General features: G+C 53.8%; 2 protein-coding genes across 6 annotated transcripts in view; one reads left to right on the forward strand and one right to left on the reverse strand.

Moving 5' to 3' along the window:
• Positions 1-9,030, reverse strand: part of PGM1 (phosphoglucomutase 1) — a 304,177-nt gene extending 295,147 nt beyond the window's left edge. Inside the window, exon 1 of one of the 3 annotated variants that reach the window (XM_063939190.1) lies at positions 8,670-9,030. Coding sequence is in view for 1 of the 3 variants with exons in the window: in XM_063939189.1 (XP_063795259.1) it covers positions 8,670-8,671 (2 nt within the window). In the remaining 2 variants the exon portion in view is untranslated. Of the gene's footprint in view, positions 1-8,549; positions 8,650-8,669 lie in introns of those variants that run through there. The other 2 variants (XM_063939189.1, XM_063939191.1) reach the window with 2 other exon arrangements.
• Positions 9,031-9,062: 32 nt separating this feature from the next.
• Positions 9,063-26,167, forward strand: part of ITGB3BP (integrin subunit beta 3 binding protein) — a 71,285-nt gene continuing 54,180 nt past the window's right edge. For 2 of the 3 annotated variants that reach the window (XM_063939196.1, XM_063939197.1), the window contains exon 1: positions 9,063-9,202. In XM_063939196.1, coding sequence (XP_063795266.1) covers positions 9,198-9,202 — 5 coding nt within the window. In that variant the 5' untranslated portion in view covers positions 9,063-9,197. The remainder of the gene's footprint in view (positions 9,203-26,167) is intronic. The other variant, XM_063939195.1, reaches the window with a different exon arrangement.

The raw sequence follows: 26,167 nt of genomic DNA on the forward strand, positions 1-26,167 counted from the left end.
ACATCTATTACACCCTATACAGACATAGGACACTACACCCCCAACATGACCTGACCACTGACCATGACCATAATACATCTATTACACCCTATACAGACATAGGACACTACACCCCCAACATGACCTGACCACTGGCCATGACAATAATACATCTATTACACCCTATACAGACATAAGACACTACACCCCCAACATCACCTGACCACTGGCCGTGATCATAATACATCTATTACACCCTATACAGACATAGGACACTACACCCGCAACATGACCTGACCACTGGCCATGACCATAATACATCTATTACACCCTATACAGACATAGGACATTACACCCCCAACATGCCCTGACCACTGACCATGACCATAATACATCTATTACACCCTATACAGACATAGGACACTATACCCCCAACATGACCTGACCACTGGCCGTGACCATAATACATCTATTACACCCTATACAGACATAGGACACTACACCCCCAACATGACCATAATACATCTATTACACCCTATACAGACATAGGACACTACACCCCCAACATGACCATAATACATCTATTACACCCTATACAGACATAGGACACTACACCCCCAACATGACCTGACCACTGACCATGACCATAATACATCTATTACACCCTATACAGACATAGGACACTGCACCCCAACATGACCTGACCACTGGCCATGACCATAATACATGTATTACACCCTATACAGACATAGGACACTACACCCCCAACATGACCTGACCACAGGCCGTGATCATAATACATCTATTACACCCTATACAGACATAGGACACTACACCCCCAACATGACCTGACCACTGGCCATAATGCATCTATTACACTCTATACAGACATAGGACACTACACCCCCAACATGACCTGACCATAATACATCTATTACAGTGTATACAGACATAGGACACTGCACCCCAACATGACCTGACCCCTGGACATGACCATAATACATCTATTACACCCTATACAGACATAGGACACTACACCCCCAACATGACCTGACCACTGGCCATGACCATAATACATCTATTACACCCTATACAGACATAGGACACTACACCCCCAACATGACCTGACTACTGGCCATGACCATACTACATCTATTACACCCTATAAAGACATAGGACACTACACCCCCAACATGACCTGACCACTGACCATGACCATAATACATCTATTACACCCAAGACAGACATAGGACATTACACCCCAACATGACCTGACCACTGGCCATGACCATAATACATCTATTACATTCTATACAGACATAGGACACTACACCCCCAACACGATCTGACCACTGACCATGACCATAATACATCTATTACACCCTATACAGACATAGGACACTACACCCCCAACATGACCTGACCACTGGCCGTGATCATAATACATCTATTACACCCTATACAGACATAGGACACTATACCCCCAACATGACCTGACCACTGGCCATAATGCATCTATTACACTCTATACAGACATAGGACACTACACCCCCAACATGACCTGACCATAATACATCTATTACAGTGTATACAGACATAGGACACTGCACCCCAACATGACCTGACCCCTGGACGTGACCATAATACATCTATTACACCCTATACAGACATAGGACATTACACCCCAACATGACCTGACCACTGGCCATGACCATAATACATCTATTACACCCTATACAGACATAGGACACTACACCCCCAACATGACCTGACCACTGACCATGACCATAATACATCTATTACACCCTATACAGACATAGGACATTACACCCCAACATGACCTGACCACTGGCCATGACCATAATACATCTATTACACCCTATACAGACATAGGACACTACACCTCCAACATGACCTGATCACTGGCCATGACCATAATACATCTATTACACCCTATACAGACATAGGACACTACACCCCCAACATGACCTGACCACTGACCATGACCATAATATATCTATTACACTGGGTGGTCTTCTGTATGCCGGCGGTCGGGCTCCCGGCGCTCAGTATACCGGCGCCGGGAGCCCGACAGCCGGCATACCGACACTTATTTTCCCTCGTGGGGGTCCACGACCCCCATAGAGGGAGAATAAAATAGTGTGGCGCACGTAGCGCGCCACTGTGCCCGTAGCGTGGCGAGCGCAGCGAGCCCGCAAGGGGCTCATTTGCGCTCGCCACACTGTCGGTAAGCCGGCGGTCGGGCTCCCGGCGTCGGTATGCTGGTCGCCGGGAGCCCGACCGCCGGCCAGCCGTAGTGAACCCATTACACTCTATACAGACATAGGACACTACACCCTCAACATGACCTGACCACTGGCCATGACCATAATACATCTATTACCCCCTAATACAGACATAGGACACTATACCCCCAACATCACCTGACCACTGACCATGACCATAATACATCTATTACCCCCTAATACAGACATAGGACACTACACCCCTAACATGACCTGACCACTGACCATGACCATAATACATCTATTACACTCTATACAGACATAGGACACTACACCCTCAACATGTCCTGACCACTGGCCATGACCATACTACATCTATTACACCCTATACAGACATAGGACACTACACCCCCAACATGACCTGACCACTGGCCATGACCATACTACATCTATTACACCCTATACAGACATAGGACACTACACCCCCAACATGACCTGACCACTGGCCATGACCATACTACATCTATTACACTCTATACAGACATAGGACACTACACCCCAACATGACTTGACCATAATACATCTATTACACCCTATACCAGGTTATACATAGCATATATATATATATATATATATATATATATATATACACACACACATATACATATATATATATATATATGTGCTGACAAAAAATTGAAGAAACAGGGAGCGCCAATAGTGCATTAAAAGAGTACAATGGTTTTTATTTTTAAAAAATCCAGATCGGTCACAAGTAAAAAACCCGTACCATAAAAGGCGGTCAAACCACCGCTTGTATAACCAGCATAAGATTTTACCCCACTGTGCGAAGCAGTATTCTCAATTTCAAATCCACGACGTCAGACCACGCCCATACGCGTTTCGTCATTCGACTTCGTCAGTAGGCTTGGTCTGATTTATGAAAGGGTGGAGCAGATAAGAAGCAGGATGAACAGTGTCACTGAGCCAGCCGGCAGGAGAGGGGAGACCAGTGCTATAGGTGGGAGTATATCGGTAGACAGGAGAACAGGAGCCAGCCTGAAAGGAGCTCCACTCTGATGGCTGGTCCCAGGGGAGGGGCCAACCACGATTAAAGCAAAACAATGGCTAAAAGGGTCTGGCTCCGCCTCTAATAATCCCGTACAGGAGATCAGTAGTGTAGATCAGGGAATTGTAGCCCTGACTCATCTGCTCTGCCCCCAAAGCTAGCAGTACTGGCTGGCTCCTGTTCTCCTGTCTACCGATATACTCCCACCTATAGCACTGGTCTCCCCTCTCCTGCCGGCTGGCTCAGTGACACTGTTCATCCTGCTTCTTATCTGCTCCACCCTTTCATAAATCAGACCAAGCCTACTGACGAAGTCGAATGACGAAACGCGTATGGGCGTGGTCTGACGTCGTGGATTTGAAATTGAGAATACTGCTTCGCACAGTGGGGTAAAATCTTATGCTGGTTATACAAGCGGTGGTTTGACCGCCTTTTATGGTACGGGTTTTTTACTTGTGACCGATCTGGATTTTTTAAAAATAAAAACCATTGTACTCTTTTAATGCACTATTGGCGCTCCCTGTTTCTTCAATTTTTTGTCAGGACTATCACCCGTTCGGGATCGGGTAACATTGGGGAGGCGACAGCTGGAAGCTCCAGAAGTGCACACTGACAAATTTTCCTTTCCAAACGATATTGGTTGTCAGTGAACCTAAGGAACATTGCTTCTCATTTAATTCTGTGGACATTTCAGTTCTACTGGACTTTCTATGTGTGTTTATATATATATGTATACACATATTTAAGAAAGTATATTACCGTTTGTTTGCGCTCATACTTTCTGTTCATATATATATATATATATATATATATATATATATACACTCACTGTAGGGTTTAACCTTATCTTCCTACCAGTAAACTTACTGTACATACAGTAGTTTTCCTCCTAGTATTTTTTTGGGGGCAGGGAGCCGGTGCTTCGGGGACACATTGTGCGCTGAGCCGAAGGCTCACGTGCACACGTAAAGGGGGCATGGCCAGCATGGGAGGGGGCACAGCCCCACTGTCGTCACTATTGGGTGTGGCCCGGTCCCCATCAACGTAATTGGTTGGGACGTGTCCCTCGTGGGGGTGTGCCAAGCACCTACGGAGGTGCTGGGCTACCCCCAAGCTCTTCCTTGAATGTGAATAGATGCCAGTATCTATTCACACAGCGGTATCGGGCAGGCTGTTTTAGCAGGGCACCGCAAAAGGGGCAGGGGGGCATTTTGCCCTTTAAAACAGCCTAGCTTGGACACTATATACAGTACCTGTCTGTCTTGGTCCACTACAGTTAGGGTTGAGTTGATAGTTTAGAGCCATCAATGGTTTATGGGTTTACGCTATCAACTAGTAACCATTTGATCGGTTAAATTTGCACACGCGCAGACAGAACCCATGCATGCGCAGACCATGGCCAGCTCTAACCACCAGTGCTCCGCCACTGATGTTCATCATCAGCAGCCTCCCATCAATGGTGAAACTAGTCGCTATCAATGATTGCGATGCTAACAGTCGGTGGTCAATGGTTAACCCCATGTGTTCCTCCTGAAATGTACAATTCCAGTGAGCAGATCTACTGTGCCCTAATAGTCTCTGCCCTGCATACAGATAACACAACAGAACACAGACCGACAAGATGCACTTTGCAGATATGGACTTCTGCATGTTACTATAAGCATCATACAATCCTGCTGGTGCTGGGAGACATCCTGGAAAGAACTTGGGGATAATTTGCTTGTGTACCGTGCTACAAGTATTTGGGGCTTATTACTGCTGGGTACACACTAGACCAGTGGTTTCCAAACTTTTTTGAATCACGGCGCCCTAGAAAATCAGATTTTTTTCACGGCACCCCTAGGATAAAAATTTCTTATTGAGAAATTTAGAAAGAAATATTACATTAAGTAGATGGCGTTTATATGTCATCCTTAGGGTCAGTTGTGTGGTGAGGGACAAGATTTGCTTCTGTTTGGCCACATATTTTATGACTGGCAGCCACCAGCACTGGTTTCGCCTATTATATTGACCATGAATAATTTGAATTGGTCCTGGACCACTAACCCTTACGGAGTCCCCAGCATCCTCTAGGACGTAAGAGAAATCTTAATATGTATAGCTTGTAGCATAGAAGGGAAAGGGGGGACATGATGAAGACTTTCACATGTAACAAGGGTTTTACCAAGGTACAGGGGGGAAACATTCTTCACAGGTAGAGAAATACTAGAACACGAGGACATACACTGACACTGGAGGAAGGTAATGTAGGTTCCGGGATAATCTGAGGAAAAATGACTTCACAGAAAGGGTAGTGGATGAGAGGAATAGCCTCCCATCAGAGGTGGTAAAGGCTAAGATAGTAGAGCAATGTAAACATGCAGGGGACAGACATATGATTATCCTTACAAAGAACTAAGGGGCTAATTCAGACCTGATTGTAGCTGTGCACAGCTACGATCAGCCACCCTGACAGGCGGGGGGACGCCCAGCACAGGGCTAGTCCGCCCCGCATGTCTGGCTCTGCCGCCCCACCCCCCGCACAGGTATAAAAGCAACGCACAGCGGCGATGCTTTTGTACCTAAAGAGTAGCTCCTACCTGCGCACTGGCAGGGAGCTACCCGTTGCTCTCCGGGTGGAAGCTGCTGCGTGTGATGTCACGCAGCCACTGGGCCCCGCACGGTCCGGGCACGCCTGCGTTGCCCGGACTGCGCCCCCAAAACGGCAGGCCAAAGCCGCCGGCCAACCGAACGCCTCTGTCTGTCAATCAGGCAGGGGCAATCGCTGGGCTGAGATGGCCATCACATCTCTAGCATGCGCCGGCGCACTGCGGCACCTGCGCATGCGCAGTTCAGACCTGATCGCCCGCTGTGCGAAAACGCACAGCAGCGATCAAGTCTGAATTAGGCCCTGAGACTTAAATAGGGTTAAGGTTACCAAAAGACAAAAAGGGACCAGTGCTTCTTATCTGCCGTCACATTCTATGTTTCTATGTAACTACGTCGTTCACAGACATATCGGGTGGGCTATAATGACGTCTGAGTTTGGCGGCCGTGCGGGATGCCGGCCGTACTCGGACGTTTTTTTTTTAAAGGGGCAATCATTTGGAAGGCATGGTTTTGCCTTGTAAGTGATATGCCCCTTTAAAAAAAAAACGAGTTCGGCATCCCGCACGGCCGCCACACTTAGGCAGAATTACATCCCGTCCATTGAGTGCAAACACCCACCGATGCCCTACCGATATACTGATCAGTGTGTACCTAAGAACTTTTGAAAGGGACACAGGAAAAAAGAATCAGCAGGTGGTCATCTCTGGTCAGAATTACGACCAGTCTTAATTTATGGAGCCAACCAAATAACCATATAGTATTAAATATGATAAAACTAGATATAGTAAGTATGTGCAGAAAATGATCGGTCAATCTGTGGGTACATACCGCTGGGACAATGGTTTCCAGGTATCGGACACCGAACATTTTGGATAATAATATTTCCAAACAATCTTTTCAACTGGGATCTGCAGTTTGGCCAACCCATAGTGATAATTCTATAATCTTAAGGGCCCCATACACTAGAACAATAATGCCCGATTTTATCCAATTTCGGGCATTCGGGACGATATATCGGGTGAAATTGGGAATCTTGGAGGTGTTTCTGATCCGATGCGCGTTCCCGTGAGGGTCGGATCGGCTCCCCTAGATCGTTAGTGCTGCACTCGTGATATGTCGGTTCCCGCAGGCATGGCTGGGATCGCATACGATATATTGCATGCAAAATGTACCAAATCGTATGGAATCAGTCCCGGGAAGCTCCCGAGAGAGTTCAAGGGAAATCGTCTCCGACTTCAGCCTCAGACATATCGTTCTAGTGTACGCCTTATTATTATTATTATTATCCCTTATTTACCGCATTTGCCGGCGTATAAGACAACTTTTTCCCCCTGAAAAACATGCCTCCAAGCGGGGGGTCGTCTTATACGCCGGGGGTCGTCTTATACGCCTGGCGTCACTGCCCCTGGTGCGGGAAGTCGCGAAACAGGGGCGTGGCCTAGCATAAGGGGGCGTGGCCTCGCGGGCGGACCCCCGTTTTCAGCAATCCAGGGGGTTAAGAAGATGTTGGCTGCCCCCCCCCCCCCCCACTCCTCCCGTGAAGTGCCTCTATCTCACGGTGAGTGTACGGCGCTGCCGGCGGGTGAAGCTGTGTGAAGTCTCTCTCGAATGCAGTGCCGGCTCCTACACAGGGACAGGAGCCAGGTGCTGCACGTATTGTTACAGTGCAGCACCCGACTCATGTCACTGAGCAGGAGCCGACATTTTGGTGTCACCCCTCGGCGGGTGACACCTGCCCCCCCTTCTTATGCATACCTTGCTACTCCAAATCTCTTATAAGAGACATGTCAGTGCTGCCGCTGTCCTCCCTGCCTAACCGCCTGTCACATTCAGCAGTGACTCCTATGTTTGTGAGTATCATTTTTATCTCTGTTTTACGGAACTATTAAAAGGTTATACACGAGGAGGTGGCGCCCGCTGTTTTTCTTCTAGTCTTCTACAGTGTGTTGCCAGAGTTCCTCTGGGTTGTGGGCTGCCTGCCTGTGTTCCTGAGAAATCAAATCAAATCTGATGTTCTTTTACGTTTTATTTGGTGTGTGGAAGGTGTGCGGAAGAGGGGGTAGTCTTATATGGCGAGTACATAATAAACTCTATATTTTGAGTGGAAATGTTGGGGGGTCGTCTTATACGCCCAGTCGTCTTATACGCCGGCAAATACGGTATATGCCGCCACAAGGTACCGCAGCTCCCAATAAGACTATCAGCGCGCCACGAGCAAAATCACCCTGTGCGTTATAGCCCCAGACGGGCAGATCTGACTTGTAATAGCCCCAGACGGGCAGATCTGACTAGTAATAGCCCCAGACGGGCAGATCTGACTAGTAATAGCCCCAGACGGGCAGATCTGACTAGTAATAGCCCCAGACGGGCAGATCTGACTAGTAATAGCCCCAGACGGGCAGATCTGACTCGGAATAGCCCCAGACAGGCAGATCTGACTGTCTGGCCCAACAGGTAAACAATCCGCTCTGAGAAACACTGATCCTGTATGAAACCTATCAGAAAAATAGGGAATATATTGATTATAGCGGCCATTTCTCATGTATGACACTGGGGCTATGGCTGCAGGGCAGAGATAAGCCCCCCTGTGACCCTCAACCTGTCATTGGCCTTCAGGACACAGCTATTGCGAGGCAAGGCGTACTGGGACTTGTAGTTCTACAAACCTCTCACTGTGGCCCTGCCTGCTGGTCCTGGGGGAGCACAGAGGACTGTGTACCACGAGTCACAGACCATTGCCCCCCTGCATGTAGGAACGACCTCACCCCTTCCACCCGATAACTCACATTAGATTGTCAGCGACTCGGGCTTCTCCTTTCGCTCCTCCGCTGCTCCGTTACCTAGGGAACGCAGGGCCGGAAGTGACGCTTGGTTCCCCTAACAAAGATGGCCACCGCGGCTTCTTAAGAGACAATTTTGAAGAATACTTCAAATTTAGGAATGTTTTGTGAGGGATTTTCTCCGTTGAAGTACAGCAGGGTTTACGTGTATTGCTAGGAGTGGCCCAGGGGGGTTAAAATCGGATTCTTGTCCCAAATTCCCCTAGGTCGCTGCAAAAACGTGTACTATGTATTACCAAAGGACCTAGAGATAAGGTGCATACACTCAGCTGGTGTCCTGTATGTCCCCCTAGCATTTGCCATCAGTGTGTGTTGCCTTAAGACCCCTCGAACCCACCAAGATTTTGAAAACAATCCGTGCGGAACTGTAGCGCGGGACGAAGTTTCCGGGGGACGGATTAGAGGCGCACACCAGGCGCCAAGATCAGTGTTCTCAGTGTATAGGTGACTATAGGTGGAACAACAGAGCCCAGCATGCCGTGAGTAACACTCCTCAGGTCACAGTGTACCCATCAGTGTATTATAGGTGTGTGCAGGCATCAGGTCAGGGAGGCTGGGGCTGTAGTGCAGCTGGTGAGGGGAGGGGACCACTACACCCATCAGTGTATTATAGGTGTGTGCAGGCATCAGGTCAGGGAGGCTGGGGGCTGTAGTGGCAGCTGGTGAGGGGAGGGCACCACTACACCCATCAGTGTATTATAGGTGTGTGCAGCCATCAGGTCAGGGAGGCTGGGGCTGTAGTGGCAGCTGGTGAGGGGAGAGGACCACTACACCCATCAGTGTATTATAGGTGTGTGCAGGCATCAGGTCAGGGAGGCTGGGGGCTGTAGTGGCAGCTAGTGAGGGAGAGGACCACTACACCCATCAGTGTATTATAGGTGTGTGCAGGCATCAGGTCAGGGAGGCTGGGGGCTGTAGTGGCAGCTGGCGAGGGGAGAGGACCACTACACCCATCAGTGTATTATAGGTGTGCAGCCATCAGGTCAGGGAGGCTGGGGGCTGTAGTGCAGCTGGGGAGGGGGACCACTACACCCATCAGTGTATTATAGGTGTGCAGGCATCAGGTCAGGGAGACTGGGGTCTGTAGTGCAGCTGGTGAGGGGAGGGGACCACTACACCCATCAGTGTATTATAGGTGTGCAGGCATCAGGTCAGGGAGACTGGGGGCTGTAGTGGCAGCTAGTGAGGGGAGGGGACCACTACACCCATCAGTGTATTATAGGTGTGCACCCATTAGGTCAGGGAGGCTGGGGGCTGTAGTGCAGCTGGGGAGGGGGACCACTACACCCATCAGTGTATTATAGGTGTGCAGGCATCAGGTCAGGGAGACTGGGGTCTGTAGTGCAGCTGGTGAGGGGAGGTGACCACTACACCCATCAGTGTATTATAGGTGTGTGCAGGCATCAGGTCAGGGGGGCTGGGGGTTGTAGTGGCAGCTGGTGAGGGGAGGGGACCACTACACCCATCAGTGTATTATAGGTGTGTGCAGGCATCAGGTCAGGGGGGTTGTAGTGGCAGCTGGTGAGGGGAGGGGACCACTACACCCATCAGTGTATTATAGGTGTGCAGCCATCAGGTCAGGGAGGCTGGGGGCTGTAGTGGCAGCTAGTGAGGGGAGGGGACCACTACACCCATCAGTGTATTATAGGTGTGCAGCCATCGGGTCAGGGAGGCTGGGGGCTGTAGTGCAGCTGGGGAGGGGGACCACTACACCCATCAGTGTATTATAGGTGTGCAGGCATCAGGTCAGGGAGGCTGGGGGCTGTAGTGCAGCTGGGGAGGGGGACCACTACACCCATCAGTGTATTATAGGTGTGCAGGCATCAGGTCAGTGAGGCTGGGCGCTGTAGTTGCAGCTGGAGAGGGGAGGGACCACTACACCCATCAGTGTATTATAGGTGTGCAGGCATCAGGTCAGGGAGGCTGGGGTCTGTAGTGCAGCTGGTGAGGGGAGGGGACCACTACACCCATCAGTGTATTATAGGTGTGTGCAGGCATCAGGTCAGGGAGGCTGGGGGCTGTAGTGCAGCTGGTGAGGGGAGGGCACCACTACACCCATCAGTGTATTATAGGTGTGTGCAGGCATCAGGTCAGGGAGGCTGGGGGCTGTAGTGCCAGCTGGTGAGGGGAGCGGACCACTACACCCATCAGTGTATTATAGGTGTGTGCAGGCATCAGGTCAGGGAGGCTGGGGGCGGGCTGTAGTGCAGCTGGTGAGGGGAGGGGACCACTACACCCATCAGTGTATTATAGGTGTGCAGCCATCAGGTCAGGGAGGCTGGGGGCTGTAGTGTCAGCTGGTGAGGGGAGGGGACCACTACACCCATCAGTGTATTATAGGTGTGCAGCCATCAGGTCAGGGAGGCTGGGGGCTGTAGTGCAGCTGGCGAGGGGGAGGGGACCACTACACCCATCAGTGTATTATAGGTGTGCAGGCATCAGGTCAGGGAGGTTGGGGCTGTAGTGCAGCTGGTGAGGGGGAGGGGACCACTACACCCATCAGTGTATTATAGGTGTGCAGGCATCAGGTCAGGGAGGCTGGGGGCTGTAGTGCAGCTGGTGAGGGGAGGGGACCACTACACCCATCAGTGTATTATAGGTGTGTGCAGGCATCAGGTCAGGGAGGCTGGGGGCTGTAGTGCAGCTGGTGAGGGGAGGGCACCACTACACCCATCAGTGTATTATAGGTGTGTGCAGGCATCAGGTCAGGGAGGCTGGGGGCTGTAGTGCAGCTGGTGAGGGGAGGGCACCACTACACCCATCAGTGTATTATAGGTGTGTGCAGGCATCAGGTCAGGGAGGCTGGGGGCTGTAGTGCAGCTGGTGAGGGGAGGGGACCACTTCACCCATCAGTGTATTATAGGTGTGTGCAGGCATCAGGTCAGGGAGGCTGGGCGCTGTAGTGCAGCTGGTGAGGGGAGGGGACCACTACACCCATCAGTTTATTATAGGTGTGCAGCCATCAGGTCAGGGAGACTGGGGGCTGTAGTGGCAGCTGGTGAGGGGACCACTACACCCATCAGTGTATTATAGGTGTGCAGGCATCAGGTCAGGGAGGCTGGGGGCTGTAGTGGCAGCTGGTGAGGGGAGGGGACCACTACACCCATCAGTGTATTATAGGTGTGCAGCCATCAGGTCAGGGAGACTGGGGGCTGTAGTGTCAGCTGGTGAGGGGAGGGGACCACTACACCCATCAGTGTATTATAGGTGTGCAGCCATCAGGTCAGGGAGGCTGGGGGTTGTAGTGCAGCTGGCGAGGGGGAGGGGACCACTACACCCATCAGTGTATTATAGGTGTGTGCAGGCATCAGGTCAGGGAGGCTGGGGGCTGTTGTGGCAGCTGGTGAGGGGAGGGGACCACTACACCCATCAGTGTATTATAGGTGTGTAGGCATCAGGTCAGGGAGGCTGGGGGCTGTAGTGCAGCTGGTGAGGGGGAGGGGACCACTACACCCATCAGTGTATTATAGGTGTGCAGGCATCAGGTCAGGGAGGCTGGGGGCTGTAGTGCAGCTGGTGAGGGGAGGGGACCACTACACCCATCAGTGTATTATAGGTGTGTGCAGGCATCAGGTCAGGGAGGCTGGGGGCTGTAGTCCCAGCTGGTGAGGGGAGGGGACCACTACACCCATCAGTGTATTATAGGTGTGTGCAGCCATCAGGTCAGGGAGGCTGGGGGCTGTAGTGCAGCTGGTGAGGGGAGGGCACCACTACAACCATCAGTGTATTATAGGTGTGTGCAGGCATCAGGACAGAGAGGCTGGGGGCTGTAGTGCAGCTGGTGAGGGGAGGGGACCACTGCACCCATCAGTGTATTATAGGTGTGCAGGCGTCAGGGAGGCTGGGGGCTTTAGTGCAGCGGGTGAGGGGAGGGGACCACTACACCCATCATTGTATTATAGGTGTGCAGCCATCAGGTCAGGGAGGCTGGGGGCTGTAGTGGCAGCTGGTGAGGGGAGGGCACCACTACACCCATCAGTGTATTATAGGTGTGTGCAGGCATCAGGTCAGGGAGGCTGGGGGCTGTAGTGCAGCTGGTGAGGGGAGGGGACCACTACACCCTTCAGTGTATTATAGGTGTGTGCAGGCATCAGGTCAGGGAGGCTGGGGGCTGTAGTGGCAGCTGGCGAGGGGAGAGGACCACTACACCCATCAGTGTATTATAGGCGTGTGCAGGCATCAGGTCAGGGGGGCTGGGGGTTGTAGTGGCAGCTGGTGAGGGGAGGGGACCACTACACCCATCAGTGTATTATAGGTGTGCAGCCATCAGGTCAGGGAGACTGGGGGCTGTAGTGGCAGCTAGTGAGGGGAGGGGACCACTACACCCCTCAGTGTATTATAGGTGTGCAGGCATCAGGTCAGGGAGGCTGGGGGCTGTAGTGCAGCTGGTGAGGGGGACCACTACACCCATCAGTGTATTATAGGTGTGCAGGCATCAGGTCAGGGAGACTGGGGTCTGTAGTGCAGCTGGTGAGGGGAGGTGACCACTACACCCATCAGTGTATTATAGGTGTGTGCAGGCATCAGGTCAGGGGGGCTGGGGGTTGTAGTGGCAGCTGGTGAGGGGAGGGGACCACTACACCCATCAGTGTATTATAGGTGTGTGCAGGCATCAGGTCAGAGGGGTTGTAGTGGCAGCTGGTGAGGGGACCACTACACCCATCAGTGTATTATAGGTGTGTGCAGGCATCAGGTCAGGGAGGCTGGGGGCTGTAGTGCCAGCTGGTGAGGGGAGCGGACCACTACACCCATCAGTGTATTATAGGTGTGCAGCCTCAGGTCAGGAAGGCTGGGGGCTGTAGTGCAGCTGGGGAGGGGGACCACTACACCCATCTGTGTATTATAGGTGTGCAGGCATCAGGTCAGGGAGGCTGGGCGCTGTAGTTGCAGCTGGTGAGGGGAGGGACCACTACACCCATCAGTGTATTATAGGTGTGCAGGCATCAGGTCAGGGAGGCTGGGGTCTGTAGTGCAGCTGGTGAGGGGAGGGGACCACTACACCCATCAGTGTATTATAGGTGTGTGCAGGCATCAGGTCAGGGAGGCTGGGGGCTGTAGTGCAGCTGGTGAGGGGAGGGCACCACTACACCCATCAGTGTATTATAGGTGTGCAGCCATCAGGTCAGGGAGGCTGGGGGCTGTAGTGCAGCTGGCGATGGGGAGGGGACCACTACACCCATCAGTGTATTATAGGTGTGTGCAGGCATCAGGTCAGGGAGGCTGGGGGCTGCTGTGGCAGCTGGTGAGGGGAGGGGACCACTACACCCATCAGTGTATTATAGGTGTGCAGGCATCAGGTCAGGGAGGTTGGGGGCTGTAGTGCAGCTGGTGAGGGGGAGGGGACCACTACACCCATCACTGTATTATAGGTGTGCAGGCATCAGGTCAGGGAGGCTGGGGGCTGTAGTGCAGCTGGTGAGGGGAGGGGACCACTACACCCATCAGTGTATTATAGGTGTGTGCAGGCATCAGGTCAGGGAGGCTGGGGGCTGTAGTGCAGCTGGTGAGGGGAGGGCACCACTACACCCATCAGTGTATTATAGGTGTGTGCAGGCATCAGGTCAGGGAGGCTGGGGGCTGTAGTGCAGCTGGTGAGGGGAGGGGACCACTACACCCATCATTGTATTATAGGTGTGTGCAGGCATCAGGTCAGGGAGACTGGGGTCTGTAGTGCAGCTGGTGAGGGGAGGGGACCACTACACCCATCAGTGTATTATAGGTGTGCAGCCATCAGGTCAGGGAGGCTGGGGGCTGTAGTGCAGCTGGTGAGGGGAGGGCACCACTACACCCATCAGTGTATTATAGGTGTGTGCAGGCATCAGGTCAGAGAGGCTGGGGGCTGTAGTGCGGCTGGTGAGGGGAGGGGACCACTTCACCCATCAGTGTATTATAGGTGTGTGCAGCCATCAGGTCAGGGAGGCTGGGGGCTGTAGTGTAGCTAGTGAGGGGAGGGCACCACTACACCCATCAGTGTATTATAGGTGTGCAGCCATCAGGTCAGGGAGGCTGGGGGCTGTAGTGGCAGCTGGTGAGGGGGAGGGGACCACTACACCCATCAGTGTATTATAGGTGTGCAGCCATCAGGTCAGGGAGGCTGGGGGCTGTAGTGGCAGCTGGTGAGGGGGAGGGGACCACTACACCCATCAGTGTATTATAGGTGTGCAGGCATCAGGTCAGGGAGGCTGGGGGCTGTAGTGCAGCTGGTGAGGGGAGGGGACCACTACACCCATCAGTGTATTATAGGTGTGTGCAGGCATCAGGTCAGGGAGGCTGGGGGCTGTAGTGCAGCTGGTGAGGGGAGGGCACCACTACACCCATCAGTGTATTATAGGTGTGTGCAGGCATCAGGTCAGGGAGGCTGGGGGCTGTAGTGCAGCTGGTGAGGGGAGGGCACCACTACACCCATCAGTGTATTATAGGTGTGTGCAGGCATCAGGTCAGGGAGGCTGGGGGCTGTAGTGCAGCTGGTGAGGGGAGGGGACCACTACACCCATCATTGTATTATAGGTGTGTGCAGGCATCAGGTCAGGGAGACTGGGGTCTGTAGTGCAGCTGGTGAGGGGAGGGGACCACTACACCCATCAGTGTATTATAGGTGTGCAGCCATCAGGTCAGGGAGGCTGGGGGCTGTAGTGCAGCTGGTGAGGGGAGGGCACCACTACACCCATCAGTGTATTATAGGTGTGTGCAGGCATCAGGTCAGAGAGGCTGGGGGCTGTAGTGCGGCTGGTGAGGGGAGGGGACCACTTCACCCATCAGTGTATTATAGGTGTGTGCAGCCATCAGGTCAGGGAGGCTGGGGGCTGTAGTGCAGCTGGTGAGGGGAGGGGACCACTACACCCATCATTGTATTATAGGTGTGTGCAGGCATCAGGTCAGGGAGACTGGGGTCTGTAGTGCAGCTGGTGAGGGGAGGGGACCACTACACCCATCAGTGTATTATAGGTGTGCAGCCATCAGGTCAGGGAGGCTGGGGGCTGTAGTGCAGCTGGTGAGGGGAGGGCACCACTACACCCATCAGTGTATTATAGGTGTGTGCAGGCATCAGGTCAGAGAGGCTGGGGGCTGTAGTGCGGCTGGTGAGGGGAGGGGACCACTTCACCCATCAGTGTATTATAGGTGTGTGCAGCCATCAGGTCAGGGAGGCTGGGGGCTGTAGTGTAGCTAGTGAGGGGAGGGCACCACTACACCCATCAGTGTATTATAGGTGTGCAGCCATCAGGTCAGGGAGGCTGGGGGCTGTAGTGGCAGCTGGTGAGGGGGAGGGGACCACTACACCCATCAGTGTATTATAGGTGTGCAGCCATCAGGTCAGGGAGGCTGGGGGCTGTAGTGGCAGCTGGTGAGGGGGAGGGGACCACTACACCCATCAGTGTATTATAGGTGTGCAGGCATCAGGTCAGGGAGGCTGGGGGCTGTAGTGCAGCTGGTGAGGGGAGGGGACCACTACACCCATCAGTGTATTATAGGTGTGTGCAGGCATCAGGTCAGGGAGGCTGGGGGCTGTAGTGCAGCTGGTGAGGGGAGGGCACCACTACACCCATCAGTGTATTATAGGTGTGTGCAGGCATCAGGTCAGGGAGGCTGGGGGCTGTAGTGCAGCTGGTGAGGGGAGGGCACCACTACACCCATCAGTGTATTATAGGTGTGTGCAGGCATCAGGTCAGGGAGGCTGGGGGCTGTAGTGCAGCTGGTGAGGGGAGGGGACCACTTCACCCATCAGTGTATTATAGGTGTGTGCAGGCATCAGGTCAGGGAGGCTGGGCGCTGTAGTGCAGCTGGTGAGGGGAGGGGACCACTACACCCATCAGTTTATTATAGGTGTGCAGCCATCAGGTCAGGGAGACTGGGGGCTGTAGTGGCAGCTGGTGAGGGGACCACTACACCCATCAGTGTATTATAGGTGTGCAGGCATCAGGTCAGGGAGGCTGGGGGCTGTAGTGGCAGCTGGTGAGGGGAGGGGACCACTACACCCATCAGTGTATTATAGGTGTGCAGCCATCAGGTCAGGGAGACTGGGGGCTGTAGTGTCAGCTGGTGAGGGGAGGGGACCACTACACCCATCAGTGTATTATAGGTGTGCAGCCATCAGGTCAGGGAGGCTGGGGGTTGTAGTGCAGCTGGCGAGGGGGAGGGGACCACTACACCCATCAGTGTATTATAGGTGTGTGCAGGCATCAGGTCAGGGAGGCTGGGGGCTGTTGTGGCAGCTGGTGAGGGGAGGGGACCACTACACCCATCAGTGTATTATAGGTGTGTAGGCATCAGGTCAGGGAGGCTGGGGGCTGTAGTGCAGCTGGTGAGGGGGAGGGGACCACTACACCCATCAGTGTATTATAGGTGTGCAGGCATCAGGTCAGGGAGGCTGGGGGCTGTAGTGCAGCTGGTGAGGGGAGGGGACCACTACACCCATCAGTGTATTATAGGTGTGTGCAGGCATCAGGTCAGGGAGGCTGGGGGCTGTAGTCCCAGCTGGTGAGGGGAGGGGACCACTACACCCATCAGTGTATTATAGGTGTGTGCAGCCATCAGGTCAGGGAGGCTGGGGGCTGTAGTGCAGCTGGTGAGGGGAGGGCACCACTACAACCATCAGTGTATTATAGGTGTGTGCAGGCATCAGGACAGAGAGGCTGGGGGCTGTAGTGCAGCTGGTGAGGGGAGGGGACCACTGCACCCATCAGTGTATTATAGGTGTGCAGGCGTCAGGGAGGCTGGGGGCTTTAGTGCAGCGGGTGAGGGGAGGGGACCACTACACCCATCATTGTATTATAGGTGTGCAGCCATCAGGTCAGGGAGGCTGGGGGCTGTAGTGGCAGCTGGTGAGGGGAGGGCACCACTACACCCATCAGTGTATTATAGGTGTGTGCAGGCATCAGGTCAGGGAGGCTGGGGGCTGTAGTGCAGCTGGTGAGGGGAGGGGACCACTACACCCTTCAGTGTATTATAGGTGTGTGCAGGCATCAGGTCAGGGAGGCTGGGGGCTGTAGTGGCAGCTGGCGAGGGGAGAGGACCACTACACCCATCAGTGTATTATAGGCGTGTGCAGGCATCAGGTCAGGGGGGCTGGGGGTTGTAGTGGCAGCTGGTGAGGGGAGGGGACCACTACACCCATCAGTGTATTATAGGTGTGCAGCCATCAGGTCAGGGAGACTGGGGGCTGTAGTGGCAGCTAGTGAGGGGAGGGGACCACTACACCCATCAGTGTATTATAGGTGTGCAGGCATCAGGTCAGGGAGGCTGGGGGCTGTAGTGCAGCTGGTGAGGGGAGGGGGACCACTACACCCATCAGTGTATTATAGGTGTGCAGGCATCAGGTCAGGGAGACTGGGGTCTGTAGTGCAGCTGGTGAGGGGAGGTGACCACTACACCCATCAGTGTATTATAGGTGTGTGCAGGCATCAGGTCAGAGGGGTTGTAGTGGCAGCTGGTGAGGGGAGGGGACCACTACACCCATCAGTGTATTATAGGTGTGTGCAGGCATCAGGTCAGGGAGGCTGGGGGCTGTAGTGCCAGCTGGTGAGGGGAGCGGACCACTACACCCATCAGTGTATTATAGGTGTGCAGCCTCAGGTCAGGAAGGCTGGGGGCTGTAGTGCAGCTGGGGAGGGGGACCACTACACCCATCTGTGTATTATAGGTGTGCAGGCATCAGGTCAGGGAGGCTGGGCGCTGTAGTTGCAGCTGGTGAGGGGAGGGACCACTACACCCATCAGTGTATTATAGGTGTGCAGGCATCAGGTCAGGGAGGCTGGGGTCTGTAGTGCAGCTGGTGAGGGGAGGGGACCACTACACCCATCAGTGTATTATAGGTGTGTGCAGGCATCAGGTCAGGGAGGCTGGGGGCTGTAGTGCAGCTGGTGAGGGGAGGGCACCACTACACCCATCAGTGTATTATAGGTGTGCAGCCATCAGGTCAGGGAGGCTGGGGGCTGTAGTGCAGCTGGCGATGGGGAGGGGACCACTACACCCATCAGTGTATTATAGGTGTGTGCAGGCATCAGGTCAGGGAGGCTGGGGGCTGCTGTGGCAGCTGGTGAGGGGAGGGGACCACTACACCCATCAGTGTATTATAGGTGTGCAGGCATCAGGTCAGGGAGGTTGGGGGCTGTAGTGCAGCTGGTGAGGGGGAGGGGACCACTACACCCATCACTGTATTATAGGTGTGCAGGCATCAGGTCAGGGAGGCTGGGGGCTGTAGTGCAGCTGGTGAGGGGAGGGGACCACTACACCCATCAGTGTATTATAGGTGTGTGCAGGCATCAGGTCAGGGAGGCTGGGGGCTGTAGTGCAGCTGGTGAGGGGAGGGCACCACTACACCCATCAGTGTATTATAGGTGTGTGCAGGCATCAGGTCAGGGAGGCTGGGGGCTGTAGTGCAGCTGGTGAGGGGAGGGGACCACTACACCCATCATTGTATTATAGGTGTGTGCAGGCATCAGGTCAGGGAGACTGGGGTCTGTAGTGCAGCTGGTGAGGGGAGGGGACCACTACACCCATCAGTGTATTATAGGTGTGCAGCCATCAGGTCAGGGAGGCTGGGGGCTGTAGTGCAGCTGGTGAGGGGAGGGCACCACTACACCCATCAGTGTATTATAGGTGTGTGCAGGCATCAGGTCAGAGAGGCTGGGGGCTGTAGTGCGGCTGGTGAGGGGAGGGGACCACTTCACCCATCAGTGTATTATAGGTGTGTGCAGCCATCAGGTCAGGGAGGCTGGGGGCTGTAGTGTAGCTAGTGAGGGGAGGGCACCACTACACCCATCAGTGTATTATAGGTGTGCAGCCATCAGGTCAGGGAGGCTGGGGGCTGTAGTGGCAGCTGGTGAGGGGGAGGGGACCACTACACCCATCAGTGTATTATAGGTGTGCAGCCATCAGGTCAGGGAGGCTGGGGGCTGTAGTGGCAGCTGGTGAGGGGGAGGGGACCACTACACCCATCAGTGTATTATAGGTGTGCAGGCATCAGGGAGGCTGGTGGCTGTAGTGCAGCTGGTGAGGGGAGGGGACCACTACACCCATCAGTGTATTATAGGTGTGTGCAGCCATCAGGTCAGGAAGGCTGGGGGCTGTAGTGCAGCTGGTGAGGGGAGGGGACCACTACACCCATCAGTGTATTATAGGTGTGTGCAGCCATCAGGTCAGGGAGGCTGGGAGCTGTAGTGCAGCTGGTGAGGGGAGGGCACCACTACACCCATCAGTGTATTATAGGTGTGTGCAGGCATCAGGTCAGGGAGGCTGGGGGCTGTAGTGCAGCTGGTGAGGGGAGGGGACCACTTCACCCATCAGTGTATTATAGGTGTGTGCAGGCATCAGGTCAGAGAGGCTGGGGGCTGTAGTGCAGCTGGTGAGGGGAGGGGACCACTGCACCCATCAGTGTATTATAGGTGTGTGCAGGCATCAGGTCAGGGAGGCTGAGGGCTGTATTCCCAGCTGGTGAGGGGAGGGGACCACTACACCCATCAGTGTATTATAGGCGTGTGCAGGCATCAGGTCAGGGAGGCTGGGGGCTGTAGTGCAGCTGGTGAGGGGAGGGGACCACTACACCCATCAGTGTATTATAGGTGTGTGCAGCCATCAGGTCAGGGAGGCTGGGGGCTGTAGTGGCAGCTGGTGAGGGGAGGGGACCACTACACCCATCAGTGTATTATAGGTGTGTGCAGGCATCAGGTCAGGGGGGCTGGGGGCTGTAGTGCATCAGGTCAGGGAGGCTTGGGGCTGTAGTGGCAGCTGGTGAGGGGCGGGGACCACTACACCCATCAGTGTATTATAGGTGTGTGTAGACATCAGGTCAGGAAGGCTGGGAGCTGTAGTGCAGCTGATGAAGGGAGGGGACCACTACACCCATCAGTGTATTATAGGCGTGTGCAGGCATCAGGTCAGGGAGGCTGGGGGCTGTAGTGCAGCTGGTGAGGGGAGGGGACCACTACACCCATCAGTGTATTATAGGTGTGTGCAGGCATCAGGTCAGGGAGGCTGGGGGTTGTAGTGGCAGCTGGTGAGGGGAGGGGACCACTTCACCCATCAGTGTATTATAGGTGTGTGCAGGCATCAGGTCAGGGGGGCTGTAGTGCATCAGGTCAGGGAGGCTGGGGGCTGTAGTGCAGCTGGTGAGGGGCGGGGACCACTACACCCATCAGTGTATTATAGGTGTGTGTAGACATCAGGTCAGGAAGGCTGGGAGCTGTAGTGCAGCTGATGAAGGGAGGGGACCACTACACCCATCAGTGTATTATAGGTGTGTGCAGGCATCAGGTCAGGGAGGCTGGGGGCTGTAGTGGCAGCTGGTGAGGGGAGGGGACCACTGCACCCATCAGTGTATTATAGGTGTGCAGGCATCAGGTCAGGGAGGCTGGGGGCTTTAGTGCAGCGGGTGAGGGGAGGGGACCACTACACCCATCAGTGTATTATAGGTGTGTGCAGCCATCAGGTCAGGGAGGCTGGGGGCTGTAGTGTAGCTAGTGAGGGGAGGGCACCACTACACCCATCAGTGTATTATAGGTGTGCAGCCATCAGGTCAGGGAGGCTGGGGGCTGTAGTGGCAGCTGGTGAGGGGGAGGGGACCACTACACCCATCAGTGTATTATAGGTGTGCAGCCATCAGGTCAGGGAGGCTGGGGGCTGTAGTGGCAGCTGGTGAGGGGGAGGGGACCACTACACCCATCAGTGTATTATAGGTGTGCAGGCATCAGGGAGGCTGGTGGCTGTAGTGCAGCTGGTGAGGGGAGGGGACCACTACACCCATCAGTGTATTATAGGTGTGTGCAGCCATCAGGTCAGGAAGGCTGGGGGCTGTAGTGCAGCTGGTGAGGGGAGGGGACCACTACACCCATCAGTGTATTATAGGTGTGTGCAGCCATCAGGTCAGGGAGGCTGGGAGCTGTAGTGCAGCTGGTGAGGGGAGGGCACCACTACACCCATCAGTGTATTATAGGTGTGTGCAGGCATCAGGTCAGGGAGGCTGGGGGCTGTAGTGCAGCTGGTGAGGGGAGGGGACCACTTCACCCATCAGTGTATTATAGGTGTGTGCAGGCATCAGGTCAGAGAGGCTGGGGGCTGTAGTGCAGCTGGTGAGGGGAGGGGACCACTGCACCCATCAGTGTATTATAGGTGTGTGCAGGCATCAGGTCAGGGAGGCTGAGGGCTGTATTCCCAGCTGGTGAGGGGAGGGGACCACTACACCCATCAGTGTATTATAGGCGTGTGCAGGCATCAGGTCAGGGAGGCTGGGGGCTGTAGTGCAGCTGGTGAGGGGAGGGGACCACTACACCCATCAGTGTATTATAGGTGTGTGCAGCCATCAGGTCAGGGAGGCTGGGGGCTGTAGTGGCAGCTGGTGAGGGGAGGGGACCACTACACCCATCAGTGTATTATAGGTGTGTGCAGGCATCAGGTCAGGGGGGCTGGGGGCTGTAGTGCATCAGGTCAGGGAGGCTTGGGGCTGTAGTGGCAGCTGGTGAGGGGCGGGGACCACTACACCCATCAGTGTATTATAGGTGTGTGTAGACATCAGGTCAGGAAGGCTGGGAGCTGTAGTGCAGCTGATGAAGGGAGGGGACCACTACACCCATCAGTGTATTATAGGCGTGTGCAGGCATCAGGTCAGGGAGGCTGGGGGCTGTAGTGCAGCTGGTGAGGGGAGGGGACCACTACACCCATCAGTGTATTATAGGTGTGTGCAGGCATCAGGTCAGGGAGGCTGGGGGTTGTAGTGGCAGCTGGTGAGGGGAGGGGACCACTTCACCCATCAGTGTATTATAGGTGTGTGCAGGCATCAGGTCAGGGGGGCTGTAGTGCATCAGGTCAGGGAGGCTGGGGGCTGTAGTGCAGCTGGTGAGGGGCGGGGACCACTACACCCATCAGTGTATTATAGGTGTGTGTAGACATCAGGTCAGGAAGGCTGGGAGCTGTAGTGCAGCTGATGAAGGGAGGGGACCACTACACCCATCAGTGTATTATAGGTGTGTGCAGGCATCAGGTCAGGGAGGCTGGGGGCTTTAGTGCAGCGGGTGAGGGGAGGGGACCACTACACCCATCATTGTATTATAGGTGTGCAGCCATCAGGTCAGGGAGGCTGGGGGCTGTAGTGGCAGCTGGTGAGGGGAGGGGACCACTACACCCATCAGTGTATTAATGGTGTGCAGCCATCAGGTCAGGGAGGCTGGGGGCTGTAGTGGCAGCTGGTGAGGGGAGGGGACCACTGCACCCATCATTGTATTATAGGTGTGCAGCCATCAGGTCAGGGAGGTTGGGGGCTGTAGTGCAGCTGGTGAGGGGAGGGGACCACTACACCCATCATTGTATTATAGGTGTGCAGCCATCAGGTCAGGAAGGCTGGGGGCTGTAGTGGCAGCTGGTGAGGGGAGGGGACCACTACACCCATCAGTGTATTATAGGTGTGCAGCCATCAGGTCAGGGAGGCTGGGGGCTGTAGTGGCAGCTGGTGAGGGGAGGGGACCACTACACCCATCAGTGTATTATAGGTGTGCAGCCATCAGGTCAGGGAGGCTGGGGGCTGTAGTGGCAGCTGGTGAGGGGAGGGGACCACTACACCCATCAGTGTATTATAGGTGTGCAGCCATCAGGTCAGGGAGGTTGGGGGCTGTCACTTGTAGGTTTTTCCAGAGCCGCACACTGGTAAGATTGAAGGCGAGGGGAAGGGTCTGGTCAGGTGGAATGGGAAATACCGTTAGTTGAGTTACTTGATTGATATTTTAAATTATTAAATCCACGGTGTGACGTAAAATTAAACATCTATATATACTGTGAAAGTCTTAATTGTATACCATCACTGTGGATATGAGCTCACATTAAAGACATGTAACGTGGCATCTGACACCACAACTTTGTTTTATGAAGATGCTGTTTATTTTTTTGCCCGTGTTCTGTGAGAAGCGTCAGATTACAAGTATTTTCCCACATGTCACAAAGCGGAATAAGGTGCGGGCCCTGCGCTGAGCAATTCAGTCAGGTGCCTCATCCCCACACGTTACGCACCAGAGGGGTTTCCTTGCAGCCTCAGGACTGCAATGAAAAATCTTCGTTATATGCACCCTCTGGGTCTTAGCGCCGAGGGATACGCATAGGTGCTGGCACTTATTGTGTTATCTATGGATTAACACGTGATACCTGCAGGTTTACCTGCACTGAGTAAAACACTGAGAAATTCAGTAGCTGCAGGCGTTAAACCCGCAGCTTTACCTGCGTGGTATGCTCAGTGGGTAATTGAATCTGCCCCTAAGTGTGGATTTTATAAATAATGCACGCGTGTATTATGATTTTGTTAATCAGCCTATTTACTACAAGTCTATAAATGTGATCAGGAATTGCAAGTGGCAATGTTGCAGTTATACAATGATTAATCTCCGCACACGTGTCTGCAAATACTAATGTAGAAACAAAATAATAATAGTTTGGGAAGAGAGTTTCTTTAAAGGGGAATTCCAGGCAGATGATCATTTATTTTTTTATTTCTCTGACGTCCTAGTGGATGCTGGGAACTCCGTAAGGACCATGGGGAATAGACGGCTCCGCAGGAGACTGGGCACATCTAAAGAAAGATTTAGGACTATCTGGTGTGCACTGGCTCCTCCCCCTATGACCCTCCTCCAAGCCTCAGTTAGATTTCTGTGCCCGGCTGAGCTGGATGCACACTAGGGGCTCTCCTGAGCTCCTAGAAAGAAAGTATATGTTAGGTTTTTTATTTTCAGTGAGACCTGCTGGCAACAGGCTCACTGCAACGAGGGACTAAGGGGAGAAGAAGCGAACCTACCTGCTTGCAGCTAGCTTGGGCTTCTTAGGCTACTGGACACCATTAGCTCCAGAGGGATCTAACACAGGACCCGACCTCGTCGTCCGTTCCCGGAGCCGCGCCGCCGTCCCCCTTACAGAGCCAGAAGCAAGAAGGTGGTCCGGAAAATCGGCGGCTGAAGACTTCTGTCTTCTCCAAGGTAGCGCACAGCACTGCAGCTGTGCGCCATTGCTCCTCATGCACACCACACACTGCGGTCACTGATGGGTGCAGGGCGCTGGGGGGGGGCGCCCTGAGCAGCAATATTAACACCTTGGCTGGCGAACTGACACCATATATAGCCCCAGGGGCTATATAGGTGTTTATTAACCCCTGCCAGAACTTTTACAATAGCGGGAGAAAGCCCACCGAAAAAGGGGCGGAGCCATCTCCCTCAGCACACTGGCGCCATTTTCCCTCACAGCCCCGCTGGAGGGATCGCTCCCTGGCTCTCCCCTGCAGTCCTGCACTACAGAAAAGGGTTAAAAAGAGAGGGGGGGCACAAATTAGGCGCAGTATAAATATATTATGCAGCTATAAGGGAAAAACACTCTGTATAGTGATATCCCTCTGTTATAAAGCGCTCTGGTGTGTGCTGGCATACTCTCCCTCTGTCTCCCCAAAGGGCTTTGTGGGGTCCTGTCCTCTGTCAGAGCATTCCCTGTGTGTGTGCTGTGTGTCGGTACTGCTGTGTCGACATGTATGATGAGGATAATGATGTGGAGGCGGAGCAAATGCCTGTGAATGGGATGTCACCCCCTTGCGGGGTCGACACCGTTGTGGATGGACTTATGGAAGGAATTACGTGACAGTGTCAACTCCTTACATAAAAGGTTTGACGGCATAGGACAGCCGGCTGCTCAGCGTGTGCCTGTCCAAGCGTCTCAAATGTCATCAGGGGCTCTAAAACGCCCGCTACCTCAGATGGCAGACACAGATGTTGACACGGATACCGACTCCAGTGTCGACGACGATGAGACTAGTGTACCTTCCAATAGGGCCACCCGTTACATGATTGAGGCAATGAAAAATGTATTACACATTTCTGATAATACCCCAGGTACCACAAAAAAGGGTATTATGTTTGGTGACAGAAAACTACCAGTAGTTTTCCTGCATCTGAGGAATTGATATGAGGTGTGTGAGGAAGCGTGGACTTCCCCCGATAAGAAATTGATAATTTCTAAGCAGCGTACCCTTTTCCGCCAGAGGATAGGTCACGTTGGGAAATACCCCCTAGGGTAGATAAAGCGGTTACACGCTTATTAAAAAAGGTGGCACTACCGTCTCCGGATACGGCCGCCCTGAAGTACCTGCTGATAGAAAGCAGAAAACTACCCTTAAAGCTATATACACACACACGGGCATTATATTGAGACCTGCTATTGCCTCGGCATGGATGTGCAGTGCGGCAGCTGCGTGGTCAGATTCCCTGTCGGATAATATTTATACTATAGATAGGGACAATATTTTGCTGAAAATAGAGCATATAAAAGACGCTGTCTTATACATGCGTGATGCACAGAGGGATATTTGCCGACTGGCATCACTAATAAGCGATATGTAAAACCATTGCCGCCAGACGGGGGTTATGGACTCGGCAATGGTGGGGCGATGCCGATTCAAAACGGCGCATGGCAGTTTGCCCTATAAGGGGGTG

Source organism: Pseudophryne corroboree, chromosome 9, assembly GCF_028390025.1.
Source record: "Pseudophryne corroboree isolate aPseCor3 chromosome 9, aPseCor3.hap2, whole genome shotgun sequence".
In the NCBI taxonomy this organism is placed as follows: Eukaryota; Metazoa; Chordata; class Amphibia; order Anura; family Myobatrachidae; genus Pseudophryne; species Pseudophryne corroboree.